The sequence below is a fragment of the Kryptolebias marmoratus genome, linkage group LG16 (genome assembly GCF_001649575.2).
Source record: "Kryptolebias marmoratus isolate JLee-2015 linkage group LG16, ASM164957v2, whole genome shotgun sequence".
Taxonomy (NCBI): domain Eukaryota; kingdom Metazoa; phylum Chordata; class Actinopteri; order Cyprinodontiformes; family Rivulidae; genus Kryptolebias; species Kryptolebias marmoratus.
The window spans coordinates 30,583,619-30,599,704 of record NC_051445.1 but is presented as its reverse complement, the minus strand read 5'-3'; the positions used below and the strand labels follow the sequence as shown (position 1 = coordinate 30,599,704).

At 41.6% G+C, this 16,086-nt stretch overlaps 2 protein-coding genes across 4 annotated transcripts in view; one reads left to right on the top strand and one right to left on the bottom strand.

Annotated features, from left to right (window-relative positions):
- grik2 (glutamate receptor, ionotropic, kainate 2) overlaps positions 1-16,086 on the bottom strand; it is a 649,386-nt gene that overhangs the window by 420,927 nt on the left and 212,373 nt on the right. For 2 of the 3 annotated variants that reach the window (XM_037980177.1, XM_037980178.1), the window contains exon 5: positions 3,270-3,451. In XM_037980177.1, the coding sequence (XP_037836105.1) occupies positions 3,270-3,451 (182 nt within the window). Of the gene's footprint in view, positions 1-3,269; positions 3,452-10,500; positions 10,585-16,086 lie in introns of all 3 variants that reach the window. The other variant, XM_037980176.1, reaches the window with a different exon arrangement.
- Positions 1,169-15,938, top strand: LOC108250785 (hepatic leukemia factor-like). Its single transcript, XM_017440829.3, has 2 exons — positions 1,169-1,614; positions 15,553-15,938. The coding sequence occupies exons 1-2, from the start codon at positions 1,485-1,487 to the stop codon at positions 15,921-15,923; spliced, it is 501 nt and encodes a 166-aa protein (XP_017296318.1). The 5' UTR covers positions 1,169-1,484; the 3' UTR covers positions 15,924-15,938.

The following is a 16,086-nucleotide window of genomic DNA, read 5'->3' as shown; positions in this document are numbered from 1 at the left end:
CTGGACCTGCCCCGTCCCCTGCAGACTTTGGACCTGCCCGGTCCCCTGCAGACTCAGGACCTGCCCGGTCCCCTGCAGACTCAGGACCTGCCCGGTCCCCTGCAGACTCTGATTTCATTTGATTTTCTTATTCTTTTTCATTCTTTTTCATTCTTTTCTTCTATTTTTTCTGCATGTTTTCTTTTTTTCTCCTTTTTCTCATATTGATGATTTTATTCTATTTTTTCTAACTTTTTATTCACTTTATTTCATTTCCTGCTCTCTTCCTCTTGTTTCTTCTGCTTTCTTCCCCTCTCTCCTTGGTTCTGGTCGCTCCTGCTGGGCCTTCGGAGCACATGAGCTTCAATGTGAGGTTCTGCAGGGGGGAGGTGGGGGGAGGCCTCTGATTGGATGAAAGTAGGTCAGTCATGTGACCCAGCCTTCCTGTGTTTAGCTCAGAGAAGGATATCAGCAGAAATAAAACAAAATAAAGTCCAAACTTCAGATGGAGGTTCTGGTTCTGAAGCTCCTCATTTCTCTGAGTCAGGAGCACATCAGCAGCCAGAACATTATGACCACTGACAGATGAAATGATCTCATCAAACTGGACCTGAGAGTGGAGCAGTGGGAGGTTTATGGTCACAGACCAGACAGAACCAGGCTGACCCGGGTCCAACTGGACCACAAAGCAATGGAAGAAGGTGTTCTGGTCTGATGGTCTGGTCTGGTGACACTCAGCTCCTGGTGCATTATGGGAAGGGGGAGAACCAGTGGGGAAAGATTAAGCTCCACATCAGACCTGCAGAGGTCCATATCTGTCCTGCAGAGGTCCACATGAGACCCTCAGAGGTCCACATGAGACCCTCATAGGTCCAAGTCAGTCCTGCAGAGGTCTACATCAGACCCACAGAGGCCCACATCAGACCTTCACAGGTCCACATGAGACCCTCTAAGGTCCACATGAGACCCTCATAGGTCCACATCAGACCTGCAGAGGTCTGGTGGAGTTCTGGAGGAAGTGGGTCAGGACTGGTTTTGTGGGTTTAAATAGTTTCATAAAATTATTAGAAGTTTTCAGTTTTTTAGTCGGAAACTTTTAATAAAAATCACAGTTTGAGAATCTTTGCTGTTTAAATGTCCAAGTGATTGACAGGTGATTGACAGGTGAAGTCTCTCAGTGACCAGCTGAACTGTCAGTGTGCGCGTGCGCGGAGGGGGTGGAGAGGCGCGTGTCCGGCTCGGTTTGACGTCAGCAGGCAGGTCTCATGGATCGGGTCTGGTTCTGCCTGCTCCTGCAGCTGCAGCGGATCGTTTGTCCCGCCGGGTTCTGAGTCGGTTCTGTTCTGCTCCTCCTGCCTGCGTCTCATCTGGTTCCGTTCTGCTCCTGATTTTCACGTAGAACCGAACCTCCTCCCGAACACCGCCTCTCTGTCCTCAGCTCCACCGACCGCTGCTTCTCTCCTCCGGGCCACATTTCTCGTCCGGACCGCCGGTACCGGATCCAGATGCAAGCAGGCGTCATGGAGAAAATGTCCCGAGCCGTCCCTCTGCACCCGAACTTTGTGGCCCCGGGTCCACATGGGGTTCTGAAGTCTCTGCTGGAGAACCCGCTGAAGCTGCCGCTGCATCATGAAGGTAAGGAACCGGCTCTGCTGTTCTGGAACCGATCCGGACCCGGTTCTGCTGAACATTCATATAAAGTCTGATTCCTGGGCAGAACCAGAGTTCGGTTCTGCTGATCAGAAACCGATCCGGACCCGGTTCTGCTGGAAATGATTTCTGGATCTTCTTAAAGTCTCTGAGGATCAAAGTTTCCTTCAGAGTCTGAAGCATGGTTCTGATGGTTCTGATGGTTCTGTTGGTTCTGTTGTTCTGATGGGTTTAGACTGATTCTGTTGGTTCTGATGGGTTTAGACTGGTTCTGTTGGTTCTGACACAACCTGCTGGATGGGTTGTTAGATGTGAAAAATAAAACGTTTTAGTGTTTGTTGGTTAAATCTCAAACAAACTGCTTTGAAACCTTACTGAAATCTGTCCCCACAGGATTTAATCTGTCCCCGAGTGTTTCTGGACAAAGTGTGTCCCCGAGTGTTTCTGNGGAACCGATCCGGACCCGGTTCTGCTGAACATTCATATAAAGTCTGATTCCTGGGCAGAACCAGAGTTCGGTTCTGCTGATCAGAAACCGATCCGGACCCGGTTCTGCTGGAAATGATTTCTGGATCTTCTTAAAGTCTCTGAGGATCAAAGTTTCCTTCAGAGTCTGAAGCATGGTTCTGATGGTTCTGATGGTTCTGTTGGTTCTGTTGTTCTGATGGGTTTAGACTGATTCTGTTGGTTCTGATGGGTTTAGACTGGTTCTGTTGGTTCTGACACAACCTGCTGGATGGGTTGTTAGATGTGAAAAATAAAACGTTTTAGTGTTTGTTGGTTAAATCTCAAACAAACTGCTTTGAAACCTTACTGAAATCTGTCCCCACAGGATTTAATCTGTCCCCGAGTGTTTCTGGACAAAGTGTGTCCCCGAGTGTTTCTGTTTATTTAGAAAGCACATAAAAACAAAGTGTTTTACAGTTCAATATATAAACAAATTAGATAGAAATATTTCATAAAACTCTCAGCTTTAAAGCAAGTCCAACTCTGCTAGAATCAAACCCCGAAGAACGAAGACGAGTCTTAAGCCTCGACAGGTAGGAGCAGAACCTGAAAAACCTCCGAACTTTAGTCTGGATCCAGGAACATCTGAGAGAAGCTGGTGGGTCGACTGAAGCTCTTACAGGAATGTGGACGTTCAGGAGCTCAGCAGGGATGATGGGACAGAACTTTTACAACTTTAACAGCAAACAATCGAGAAGCCAGAACCCGACATGTGTTCAGGTCTTTTAGAAGCTGTTGAAAGACGAGCTGCTGCGTTGTGGACAGTTTGTCAGCGAAGAGGAGATGATTTATCTGAATCAACAGACGGAGAGCTACAACAATCCAACCGAGAGCGAATAAAAGCACGAGTCACTGTTTATCTGTTTTTCCTGGACAAAGTGTGTCCCCGAGTGTTTCTGGACAAAGTGTGTCCCCNGAACATAAACCTGACATTTCATATAGAAAAACTGGTAATGAGAAAATAAGAAAATCGTGGTAAAAATAAAGAAAAATCTAAACTACTCAACTAGTTCACAAACTTTCAAGCAGCACTGTATATATATATATATATATATATATATATATATATATATATATATAGTATTTATCTTGTTTTTCATTCACACCTCATACAGCAACATATCAGTACAAACCTGCTTCAGGATCCCAGCAGCCATTTCATGGCCACAGTCAAAGATGATATGAAACTCTTTTCCCCTTTTCATCTCCTTTAAAAGCGGCTTGGCATCCTTGGTGTCTGCAGGTAGCTGCCGGATCTTTAGACGAATATTGTACCGGGATGGTGCTTTTATAAGCTCCTGCAACCGAATCAGGCCTGTAAAGAAAACCACAGAAATAAATACATTCTAATATCTTTTCCCCTGAAGAGCCATAAAAGTTTAAAAAATGGCCTAACTGCAATTGCTTTGTCTTATCCCTCAAGGGTAATCTATTTTCTAAATATATATATATATATATATATATTTTACAGTAATTGAGGTCACAATGACTCCAGATTTATTGTATTAGGGTTATAATTAAAGTGAAGGTAAGAAAGCAATAATATATTTCTGTTACCACTTCTTTGCAAGTGGCATACATTTTTCTTTAATGCATGTTTATAGCATATATTTCATTTTCAACGGAAAGTACATTGTTCCACTATTCCTTTCACATACCACTGTCCCTCTGTCCCTCACTATACCTGAACAAATATTTTAAGGAACACAACAGAAGAAAGACACAGCAAAGCTTTATATTGAAAGTTAGTGTGTTATTTATCAGAAATAATACATATGCTTCATTCATTATTTACCTAAAGCTTATTCAGTAGGAGATTTATTAGGGTTAATAGAAAGTGTGTAGATTTAACCTTGAAGAAGGTTTAGGTGAAGCATTATCAACCCAATTTTTGCTTAACATCTTCTGTGACATTCAAAGGGTACTTCTCTTTCCATAAATTATTTTTCTTTTTTAATTTATAGTAAAAAGAAATCCAAAGACTACACTCATAACAGAAACTGTGGATTTTGTGATGCATTATTTATGAATTAGTCAACACACAGATAGCATTTAATAAAACTCATTTTCTACCTTTTTTCTTTTCCAAGACATAACCGTCTCTTAATTTTTCCATTGTATTTATATATTAGTCTCAGTTGTTTCCACATGTACATTGAGACATGAATAATTACATTTAGGAATGAATCAATTTGCATCTGTACAAGCAAAATATTTTAAAAATATTTTCGTTCCTATTTCACAATTTCCAGTGAGACTGGACTTTTGGATAACAATTTCTGCATGAAACTGTGAAGTTAAAACTATAATATAGACACTCCTTACCAGTTAGAATCATGTATTAATGTTCTGTAATTCTATTGATTGTATTAACCTAAGGATGAGTGTAACTCTGCACTGGCTGGCGAGGTCATGGAAGTTTATGGGAACCACCGGTACTAAGCACGAAGATAACGTGATCTGGGGGAGTCAGCTAATTAGGAACCGAAACCCACTTGAAGAAAAACACCTGCAGAAGATCGAGAAAAACAAGTCCATATACAGGGTTCCGGAAAGATGACCGAAGGAGGATGGGCCAGTTCTTTGTTCAGGTTAAAATGCTATGCTTTAGTGATCTAGCTCAGACATCTTCTGGTGTTCCTGCTGTGAGCTGGTAAGGAGTGTCTCCCTTAGTACTAAGGCTAATAAATCTTTTAAACTGAAGGTACTGCTTCTGACCATTTTTGACTCCTGGTTTCTCTGTGCATTTTCCGGTTCATCGTGAGGAGAGGTTTTTTTAAAGTTCGAGTTTCATTTAGGTAATATTTTGTCTCCTCAATACAACTTTAAGTGAAGTGAAATTTATATAGCACTTTTTGGCAGCAAGGCGATCCAAAGCGCCAACTTTACACCATATTGTAGTTACTCAGATTTTTCATATTATTCTTCTCCAATAAAATTCATACTAAAGACTAAACAAAATCTAGAAAATGTAATGTACCAGTCACATGCAGTACCTGCACCACCTGATAGCTTAAAAAACATGACACGTCTACATATAGGTGGATTGTTAAAAATGCCAACATGTTTTGACCTTCAACTCCTAAACCAGAATACTGAAGCTTTATATCACCAGATTCTTTGAATATATTGGAGTCTATTTCTAAACATGGAAAATCTAAGACCTACCATTTGCTGAAACAATGCAAATCATCTTCCACTTTGCACGCCAGAATTTTAGACAGTGTTCATCTTTTAAAAAATGAAGTTTTAGTCAAATCTTGAAAATAACTATTTGTGATCTTGTGCGAAGCACAAAATGCCATGCTCACAGTACATGTTGTAAAAGACTCAGATTCTACCACATCAAATTTTTATCTCAATAACTGTTAAACTGTCTAAATCACAGACATTTTTATGTTGGCTAATTTTTCCATCTTGAACTGGATTGATGTACGTCCAGTGTACATCAACTCTCTGCTGGGGAAGGAGGATGAGCTTGTGCGTGAGGTTAAGAGGTCCCGACTACATATAGTCAGGCTAACCTCAACCCACAGTGTGGGTTCTGGAACAAATCTCCTTGAGAGGGGCTGGACCTTATTTCACCTTGGAGTTGCCCATGGTGAGATGTACTGGGCTTGTGTGGACCTACCTATAGCCTGCCGGCTTGGAGCCTGTGCACTGAAGTTTTCCTCGGTAGACAAAAGGGTAGTTTTCCTATGTCTTAAGGTGGGGGTACAGGCTGTAATTGTTGTTAATGGTTTTGTAAACCTTTTTGGAATCCTTAGTGGGGGTACAGGATGGTGCTACAGCTGGAGACTGGTGGGGAACTTCAATGCCCATTTAGGACTGAGGAATGGCCTCTCTGATCTGAACCTGAGTGGTGTCTTACTGTTTTTTTTACAGTGAACATGGTGTCAGGACACTCTAGGCTGCAGATTGATGATAGTAAGTAAAAGTAAGTAAGTAAAATTTATAAAGCGCTTTTCACAAACACAAAATCACAACGCACTAAACAATAGAAGTCAGCCTTAAAAACTATACAAAGCATAATAAAATCAGGACATAAAAGCCTCGGAAAATAAAAATGTTTTTAGCTGCTTTTTAAAAACCTACAGAGTGTCAGCAAAATGGAGCTGCAAGGGCAAACTGTTCCACAGCCTTGGGGCCACAGACTGAAAGGCCCTGTCCCTTTTAGTTTTTAGCTGCATAGGTGGAACAACCAGGAGATTCAGTTTGAGAACGTAGGCCACGAGTAGCAGGGTTTTTTTGTTAAAAGCTGACAGATATAGTAAGGCGCATGGCCGTTCAAGGCTCTCTATGTCAATTCTAAAATCTACTGCAAGCCAGTGTAGAGAATATAGAACTGGAGTGATATGACTGAAATTACTGGATTTAGTGAGAAGTCTGGCTGATGTGTTCTGAACTAATTGCAAACGTGAAATTGACGATTTGCCCAGGCAAGTAAAGAGGGCATTACAATAGTCCACACGAGATTACACAAAAGCATGAACAATTTTCTCCAGGTCAGCTTTGGAGACCAAATATCTTATTTTAGACATGTTTCTTAAATTAAAGAAACATAATGGGAAACAGCCTTAATATGTGAATCAAAGCCTAATGATGAGTTGAATGTGACACCTAGATTTTTTATCTTTGATTTAGCTGGTGGGCAGAAAGAGGCAATTGTTTGGCTGATTAATAATAGACTTTTTAGTTGTGTCATCTGATGTGTGGCTGTATGTTTTGGATACTTGGGTGAAGAGAGGAGCTGAGCTGCCAACTGATCACCACCTGGTGGTGAGTTGGATCAGATGGCCGGGGAAGATTCTGGACAGACCTGGTACACCAAAACAAGCAGAGGGTTGGCTGGGAATGCCTGGCAGAAGAACTCACCAGAAAGACCTTCAACGTCCATCTCTGGGAGAGCTTTAACTGCATCCCAGCTGAGACAGGGGACATTGAGTCAGAGTGGGCTATGTTCCATGCCTCCATTGTCATGGCGTCTACCCTGAGCTGCGCATACTAGAGGTGGGGTGCTGTTGACCTCAACCAGTGATGTTGTTGGACATGAAAGGGATACTGTGATAATCTTCTCAATCCCACCAGCACATCTTTCACAAAGGAAGCTGAGTCAGAGGACTCTGAAGTGGGTCTGTCCATAAGCAGGCCTGAGGTCCTTGAGGTACTTAAAAAGCTTCACAGTGGCTGGACTCTAGTGGTGGACAAGATCCGCCCTTAGTTACTCAAGGCTTTGGATGTTGCCGGGCAGTCTTTGTTGACACGCCTTTCCAATATTGTGTGGACATCCTGTGCCACTGGATTGGCAGACTGGGTTGTGGTTCCTATTTTCAAGTGAAGGGGGGGGGGGGTGTTTCAATTACAGCTTCAGTGATAAGGTCTATTCAGGGCTATAGGAGAAAAGTGTCTGCTGCATAGTCTACATTTAGATTCACAGGGAACAATGCAAGTTCCATCCCATGCATGGAACAGTTGACCAGCTCTTTATCCTTGCTAGGGTCCACAAGGTAGCATGGGAGTTTGCTCAACTAGTTTATATGCGTTTTGTAAACTTGGAGAAGACGCTAAACCTTATAAAAGAAGGACAAAAGAAGGGGTCTGGTTTGATGGCCTCTGGTTTCCATCTTTGCTATTTGCAGATGATGTGGTCCTGTTTGAGTCATTGTGCTGTGATCTCCAGCTCTCACTGGAGTGGTTCACAGTCGATTGTGAAGCAGTTAGGATGAAGAACAGCACCTTTGTCAGAAAAGGGCAGACTGTTCTCTCTGGGTTGGAAGTGAGGTGCTGCATCAAGTGAAGGAGTTCAGCTTCAGGAGGAATATTGCAGGTTCCATCCTAGCCTTGGAACTCTAGGCCAGCTCTTTACCCTCCTCCTTCGCCTTTTGGCAGTGAGCAATACAGGTGATTGGTTTAAGCTAGTCTGTGAAAAGGAAAAAGCAGTAAAACACAGAATGGCCCAAATGTTTGTGTGTCTCCAGATCTTGTTCCAGAGTGAGAGAAGAATGGAGTGTGATATTTACAGCCAGATCGTTGTGGCTTCTGCAGAACTGCATACTCTGTACCGGTCCATTGTGATAAAGAGAGAGCTGAGCTGCAAGGCAAAACTTTATTTACTGGCTGGTCTACCCAAAGTTCATGACCATAGGTGAGGATAGAATGTAGTGACTTAAATAACAAACTTGCAGATGCAGATGGTCGAAACAAGATTTCTCCGCAGGGTAGATGGGCCCTCCCTTAGCGATAGAGTGAGAAATTTGGTTCTCTGGGAGGAATTTGGAATAGAGCCGCTGCTCATCCACATCAAGAAAAGCCTGGAAGCCTCCTTAGGGAGGTGTTTCTGGCATATCTAACTGGGAGGAGCCTTGAGGAAGATTCAGGACACATTGGAGAGACTATATCTCTTGGCTGGCCTGGAATGCCTTGGAATGTTAAAAGAGGTGACTGGGGAAAGAGATGTCTGGGCCTCCCTGCACAAGCTGCTGCTCCCATGACCAGATTCTGGAACAAGCAGCAGATAATAGATTGATAAATGGATAGACATCCAGTGATTATTTTCTGCAAGTTTCATTAAAGTCAGTCATGTGGTTCGTCAGACATTTGTAACAGCCAGGCATATACACACAATCACACACTCAAGGGAAAAAACATTATCGTCAACCTTCACCGTTTGGCAGAAAGTGATAATAAACAGGTGATTGGTTTAAAGAAAAATGAAAAATGTTTTGAAGCTAACATACATAAAAAGAAAGTCATAAATTGTACTTGTTTTCAGAGTCGGTCATTTTAAAAAACTTACCCTAATATAAAATTACTAATCAAAGATTGAAAAAATGAATAGGGTCTCTTCAGCATTTACTGTGATTACTTGGCAGTGTGACAAATCATGTGCCAAACACAAGAACGTGACTAATACAGTAAATCACAAATAAGGATAGTGTGCGGGTGAAATGGTTGCAATTATGTAAACGGACTCAAAATTACAACAACTGTGTCATTCTTCAGCTTCCCAAATGACAAGAAAGTTTGATGGATGTGGTTAGTTTAGCTCCTGGTGAAAATTACAACCCAAATTCTGGTGACTGACTGTTAACAGTTAACATTTTGAAGAGGACCACCTGAAATACAAATTTTCAATATTTGCATCTGCATCTGACTGGAACATGCCATCTCACAGGCACCAGCAACCTTTAGCCGACCGGACAGGAAACTCCTTGAAGACTGTGTGACATTATTGTAAAGTTTAGGGATTCCACTTGTGAAATGTGGGGCTCAAGTTACCAACAGCATCACTCCAAACCCCCCAAAAATTGCAAATGGCTTGCACTTGTATCCACTGGTTTCTATAAGAGCGTACGTAGGTTTCCAAGACAGACCGCTACTTGCGCCATCCAGTTTTATATTTCCAGTTACCCAAAGCGAGACCCACTAGAGTTAATTCATTCCGCTCGTTACAACACAAATTCTGTTAATTTGTGTTTTAATCAGTGGCTCAAAAAGTTTGAATATGAGTTTGGGTTCAACTTGTGCTGTTGTGGGCTGTCACAACAACTCAAGAAAACTGAAAAACGAGTTAGAAACATTTTGCCTTGAACATCAACAACTTCGAAAGGCCTGTTCGTGCCCAGCGCCATACGCACTGCACTCTATGCCGAGGAAGGAGGATCGGAAACGAGCGTGGCTGGCAGCTTTAAAACTCAAATACGCCCCAAAGAGAGTTTATGTTTGCTCATTTCATTTCATCGATAAAAAGCCAACAGAGCTACATCCTGACCTCGAGCTCTATCTGGGCTATGACCGCCCCCACCAAAAAAAAGAAGGCTCATCCGGACCACTGTGAGCCAGACAGCTTCCAGCAACATCAACAAAACGACTGAATCTGTTCCCTGTGAGTGAAATTGTAACTGTGGTTTGTCCCCGTTTCATATTTTAATCATGCAATCTTTAGCTTTTACTGAATTATAGCTTATGGTGAATGGTATTAGCATCAGCGCTAGCTGGTTGCATTAAAAAGTGTTATGCAGTCAGGATGTTGGTATGTTATTAGCAGCCAAGTCTAAATTTTAAACACAAAATAAGCCCATGGTTAGTAATTAACACAAGTTGCATGCTGGCAGAAGTATATTTGGCTTCATTTAACTGTCCCAGAATAACTTTTCATTTAGCAACCAGGTAAAAGCCACCCTAAAACAGCATTGTTGACATTTATGATTTTGCATGTGTGTAAGAGAGTGTAAAACTAGAAATTTCCCTCATACAATATAATAAGCTAAATGACACTTTACAGTTTCTGTTATGCTAACAGAGCTAACTTGAGTATACATTTGATTGTATTTTTGTGTTATTCAGAACGCACTGTGGGTTCACCTTCAGTCGTCCCAGACCAGGCCAGCATCTCCACACAACCTCCTGAGCCACATCTGCACTCAGTCCACACACAGTGGGAGGATCCTACACAACAAGATCATCAGTACTGGATTACGTCTTGCAGAAAAGATCTCCAGGACAAGACGACTCAGTGTGATGAAGTTGCATATTTTATTCTTCAAAATGATGCAGACGTTTTGATGTACACTGGTATAGCCTTAGAAACATTTAACACTCTTGTGTCAACACTGGAAGGATACGACAACAATGAATTTACAATGCCTGTACGAGATCAAGTCCTTATGACACTTTTGAAATTAAAGAGTAATCATGTCATAGGTGACCTAAGCCGCCAGTTTTATATATCACAGAGCATGGCTAGCAAGATCATTTCATACTGGTTAGACAGACTGGAGGAACTTTTCTGACCATTAATTCCGTGGCTGCCAAGAGAAACTATTCAAGCAATATGCATGCAGTCTTCAAGAAGAACTTTCCGAATACTACATGCATTATAGACTGCAGTAAGAGCCTTTTACAGAAACCCAAAAATCTGGGCTCAAGAGGGGAATCATAGAGCCACTATTATTGATACAACACAGTCAAATATTTGATAGCTGTTGCACCATGTGTACCAATCATGTTTGTGTCTGCAGCATATGGTGGTCAATGTAGTGACAAATTTATCACAGTGGACTCTGGAATATTAACGTGCCTGAAACCTGGTGATGAAGTCCTGGCAGATAGAGGTTTTACAATAAAAGACTTGCTCTTTGAGAGAAAAGTTAGATTAGTAATTACCTCTTTCACAAAAAAACAAGGACAGCTAACTGAAAAACAGGTAACATACACACATCAGATTGCAAATGTATGAATTCATGTTGAAAGAGCAATCAGACGTTTGAAAGTTTTCAAAATACTATCCCAAACTGTTCCTATAAGCATGGCTCCTAAAATAGACAAGATTCGAAGGATATGTGCTGCTCTAGTCAATTTAAGAGAGGATCTCATCCGTGATACAGAATAATTCTGATGTACAGATATGTAGAGTATAAAAAATTTCAAGGTCTCCCTTTTTTATCTGTTTTTCTACACACTGAATGTTTTTGTTGAAAAGCTTATGCAATACAGTGAACATATAGTGCAATCAACTGATCAATTATTTCTTTTTTTTTATTCAACCACAATGTGACAAGTTCTTCAAATTGCAATAAAAGGTTTTCTCAAAACTCATTTGTGCATTCTTGACATTTTGTCTTGGAAAATTGCAAAAATACAGAACTATTTTATGTTTATATAAATGTGATATTCAGAAACTTGAATATATGCCTGATAGAATGCCCTGCATAGAAAAATTAATAGAGAAATTAATTTTTTTGTGAGCATGATCACATGAATCTCATCAGTATAATATTGCAAAATCTACCATCCTGTAATTTACAAAAGACAAGAAGTATTTATTCCTTTAGTTGCCTTACAAATTGGACTTCAAATGATTTTTTTTAAATTTATGACAAAAACACATATATATAATAGTAAAGTTCAATGGGAAAAAACTTAACTGGTTCTCCTTAAACCAGTGGGGTATTGATTCAGCAGTGTATTTAGCCTCATTGTCCTGCTTTCCTTCTTAAGAGAAACTTAACTCTAACATGTTCCTCTTGAGAATTCCTCTGTAATTTGCACCATCCATCTTTCCTTTAACTCTGACCAGTTTCCCAGTCCCTGCTGATGAAAGACATGCCCACAGCATGATGCTGCCACTGTGCTTTACTGTAAATATGGTGTTCTCAGCAGGATAAGAAGATTTGTCTCAGATATACCGTTGTCCTTGATGGCCTAAAAAAATTGAATTTGGTCTTTTCTGACAACTGCACCTTCTTCCACATGTTTAGGGAAGATATTCCGAACTTCCTAGCTTTTTTAAGTTAATAAAAGCAGACAAAACAACGAACCTCTCATTGCCTCTGATGTGTACCCAATTGGAGTATGAATGCAATCTAAAGTTGATTCTAAAGTATTGATTAGACTTTGTAGAATTTATTCAGATTATCTTTGTAGAAATTTAGTAGAATGCTGTATGAATGTTTATGCAGATGGGTAAGTAAGGGCACAGTGGCCTTGTTGGTTAGAAAGGTGCTATACAAGTACAATCCATTTACTATATAATCATTGTCTTTCTTTTCTGTCACCCTTCCATAAAACCCAGCTCTGTGGAGCATTTTGTAGTCCTTTTGTTCTCTTGTTCCCAATTTCATCCAAGTTTGGTTTTTTTTGGGCCTCCTGGATGTTTCTCTGATTAATGCCCTCCTTAACTTAGCCTACTGCAAATGGACCGTTTCATCAGTGTTTGGAAGGGAAACCCAGACCAGGGTTTCCCCCAGAAAAGAGGCTAAGCCTGGTGGTAGGTGGCCGTTTGCCGGCCAATCGTCGGCCAACCGTGATTTAGTAAAAAAAAAAGATTAAAAGTGACAGGAAAGTTGGAAATATGGCTATTTATTATGTGATATACTGTAAAACTACAGTTTTACAGAAAGGCACTTAAAATACTGTTTTAAATAAAAATACAATTAAAATAAATACTAATTATTTGCACCTAATCTGAATCCTAATTTAAGTCACATTTACAAATAAATTAAATTAATATAAATGAAAAAGTGCAAACAAGGCACCAACACACATCTCACATCAAGGGCAATGAATAACAACAGGGAACTCTAAAAAATAGAGAGATGCTGTACTGGACTGTGCTTTTTGTGGCACAGGCTGCATGTTGGATCACTACATGAAAGAACAAAAAGCAATGCTGAATTTAATAGCATAATTTTTCTGGTAAACAAGGATAATACTTTCACTAAGCACAAAACATGCTTACCATATTCGGTCTTGTAAAGTCACCCGCTGAATTTTAGCTCGACTAACCATTGTTGGTCAAACCTGCTCGTTCGATGTTTATTGCTGTGTCTCTGACGACGTGCTAACTCCAGCGGTAGCTGAAGGAGGCTCAGCCTCAGGGCTCATTAGAGTCATGCAGGGCTCCGCGCTGTTACAGGTGAACCAGCTCCGCTAGAGCACCGAAATTGTCCATTGTGAATGGAGCGCGGCACGTGCGGTCCATGCCAAGTTGTAAAAGATGCACGACGTGACACCGCGCAGGACCTTTGCGCAGGGGCGGGGACAGCGTGATTGCGTCACTGTTGGCGCACATACCACCGCGCAGTGAGGTAGATAAAGGTAGCGGTTTGGGGGGAGCGGGTGGAAAAAAAACGTGTATAAAAAAATGACATATTTATAAAAAACAAGTGGGGTTAAGCCTGGCGGCCGGTTTATAATACACTGGGGGAAACCCTGCCAGATGTCTCTCTCTTGATCTTAACAGATCAAGAATGCTGATTGATCAAACTCCGTTTTGCTAACCCCCAAGATAACCATAAACTGATCACATTGTTGATTCTAACCAAAAATTACATTCGTAACAGCTCTCGAGGATTGACACCAAGACCCCTTTACCCTAAAAAGAAAGCTTTGCAGACCTCCTGACTCCGAAAACAGCTACCCACCACTGTCTATCCTGTTGTTATTTGAAGAAATTTACATTCTGAGAAGAGAACATACCAAGGATCTATTTATGCTCAACTGACTATAAACTCGGGTTCCCACAGGTATCAAAGGAAATAACCACATTCCTTTAGGGTTGGAAAGGAAGTGCCACATTTCCTCATTTGGTAGCTGTTAGCTTTTCACGGATTGTCTAATTAAATTGCATTGCATTCATCAACCTATAGAAAGGAATTTTCTGCCATGCAATCTTCATCTTGAATTGTGATAATATTGTGCCTAATCAATTTAATTTCAGTTAAAGGAATGACTCGAGTTTCTTATTTTGAAAAGTAAGAGATTCACACTTTTCCTCTTTAACATAACCATTTAAATATATTTTGTTTTGCTTTTCATTCATTTTAATATCAGATGTCATGTGAAATGTTATTTTTCCTTTGATCGAGGATAGTATACTACATATGTCTTTAAGTGAAATTAAACCAGTCCTAGAAAATTGATTAATGTTACAACAAGTTTACAAAGCATGTGTAATGGAAAAAATACAGTTTCAGTGATTTTTGCTGCATGTGACCCCTTGATGAACTATGGAAAAACACAGAGCATTCATTTTCACCATGATTTAGTTTAGTTAGGATGCCTTTAATCTTACCTCTATAGGGTGCCAGGATGTCTGTGTTATCTCATGTGTTTTTCTTTAATTACCTCTCCATTTGGTCAGCTATCTGACCCTTCTGTTTCCCCCCTGACTGCTCCTCATCCTACAAATGGTGTAAGAAGGGGGAGCTATCTGTAATGGGTCAGACTCACTCTGTTGACTCACCTCAGCTCAGTGATTCTCAGCTATATAGCTTAAATAAATTATCCTAGGACAAATCTCTTTGTTTTCCTCTTTGTTAAAGAAAATTCCACAAGAACTTGGCGTCACGAACAGTATACCACGTGTGATCACCGGTGGAGAACAGAGATCTGGTGACTGATCATCATGCAGAAGATAACTTTGCAGCCCTGTCCCCTTGGATGGACATTTGGGGTCCAGATCAGAACTTTTCCGCTGGACCACGGCTGATATACAAAGGGGAATTCTCCCTTTGAGAATTTCCAATAATCAGGACAATGGTGAGTTTTTGTTTTTTCATATTGGGGTCTGGAGAAGTCATAAATGTCATGGTTTTGGCTAAGGTCTTAGCCCACATGCAGAACACCACTCAGGGGACAGAAGTAAATTTACAATTAGGTTTTATTAATTAGTCCGTCTGGACTCTGGAACAGCAGCTCAGGATTGGACACATCACTGTGAGTGGAGACAAGTGATTAGAAAAGTCTCTTGACAAGGTGGCAGAAAGAGTTCCAAACAGACAACAGCTTACNTGTGTGTCCCCGAGTGTTTCTGGACAAAGTGTGTCCCCGAGTGTTTCTGGACAAAGTGTGTCCCCGAGTGTTTCTGGATAGAATCTGTCTCTCTAACCTCTTCATCTTCATCTTCCTCTGCAGCTTCCAGCAAGCAGCAGGAGAAGGAGAAGAACCTGCAGGAGGAGCGCAGCGCCCCCCAGTCAGCCTTCCTGGGCCCCACGCTGTGGGACAAGACCCTGTCCTACGACGGGGACACCTTCCAGCTGGAATACATGGATCTGGAGGAGTTCCTGTCCGAGAACGGCATCCTGTCCAGCCCGTCTCAGCACCACGCTGACCAGCACCAAACACACGTCCAGCCCCGCCAACCCCCCATCCTGCCACAGGCTCCACCCACAGAGGCGCGGACAGTGATGGACCTCAGTAACCACGCCTCCACGTCGGTTCAGCAGACCTGCCTCCACAGCAGCCCTGCAGGTAATTATTCTGCTCCAAAACATCCGAGGTTCTGACTCAATGTCCAGCTCCAAAAACACACTGATGATCAGAGAGCTCTGGGGCCCTGCAGCTCTGTGATCCTGCAGCTCGGTGGCCCTGCAGCTCTGTGGCCTTGCAGCTCTGTGACCCTGCAGCTCTGTGACCCTGCAGCTCTGTGACCCTGCAGCTCTGTGGCCC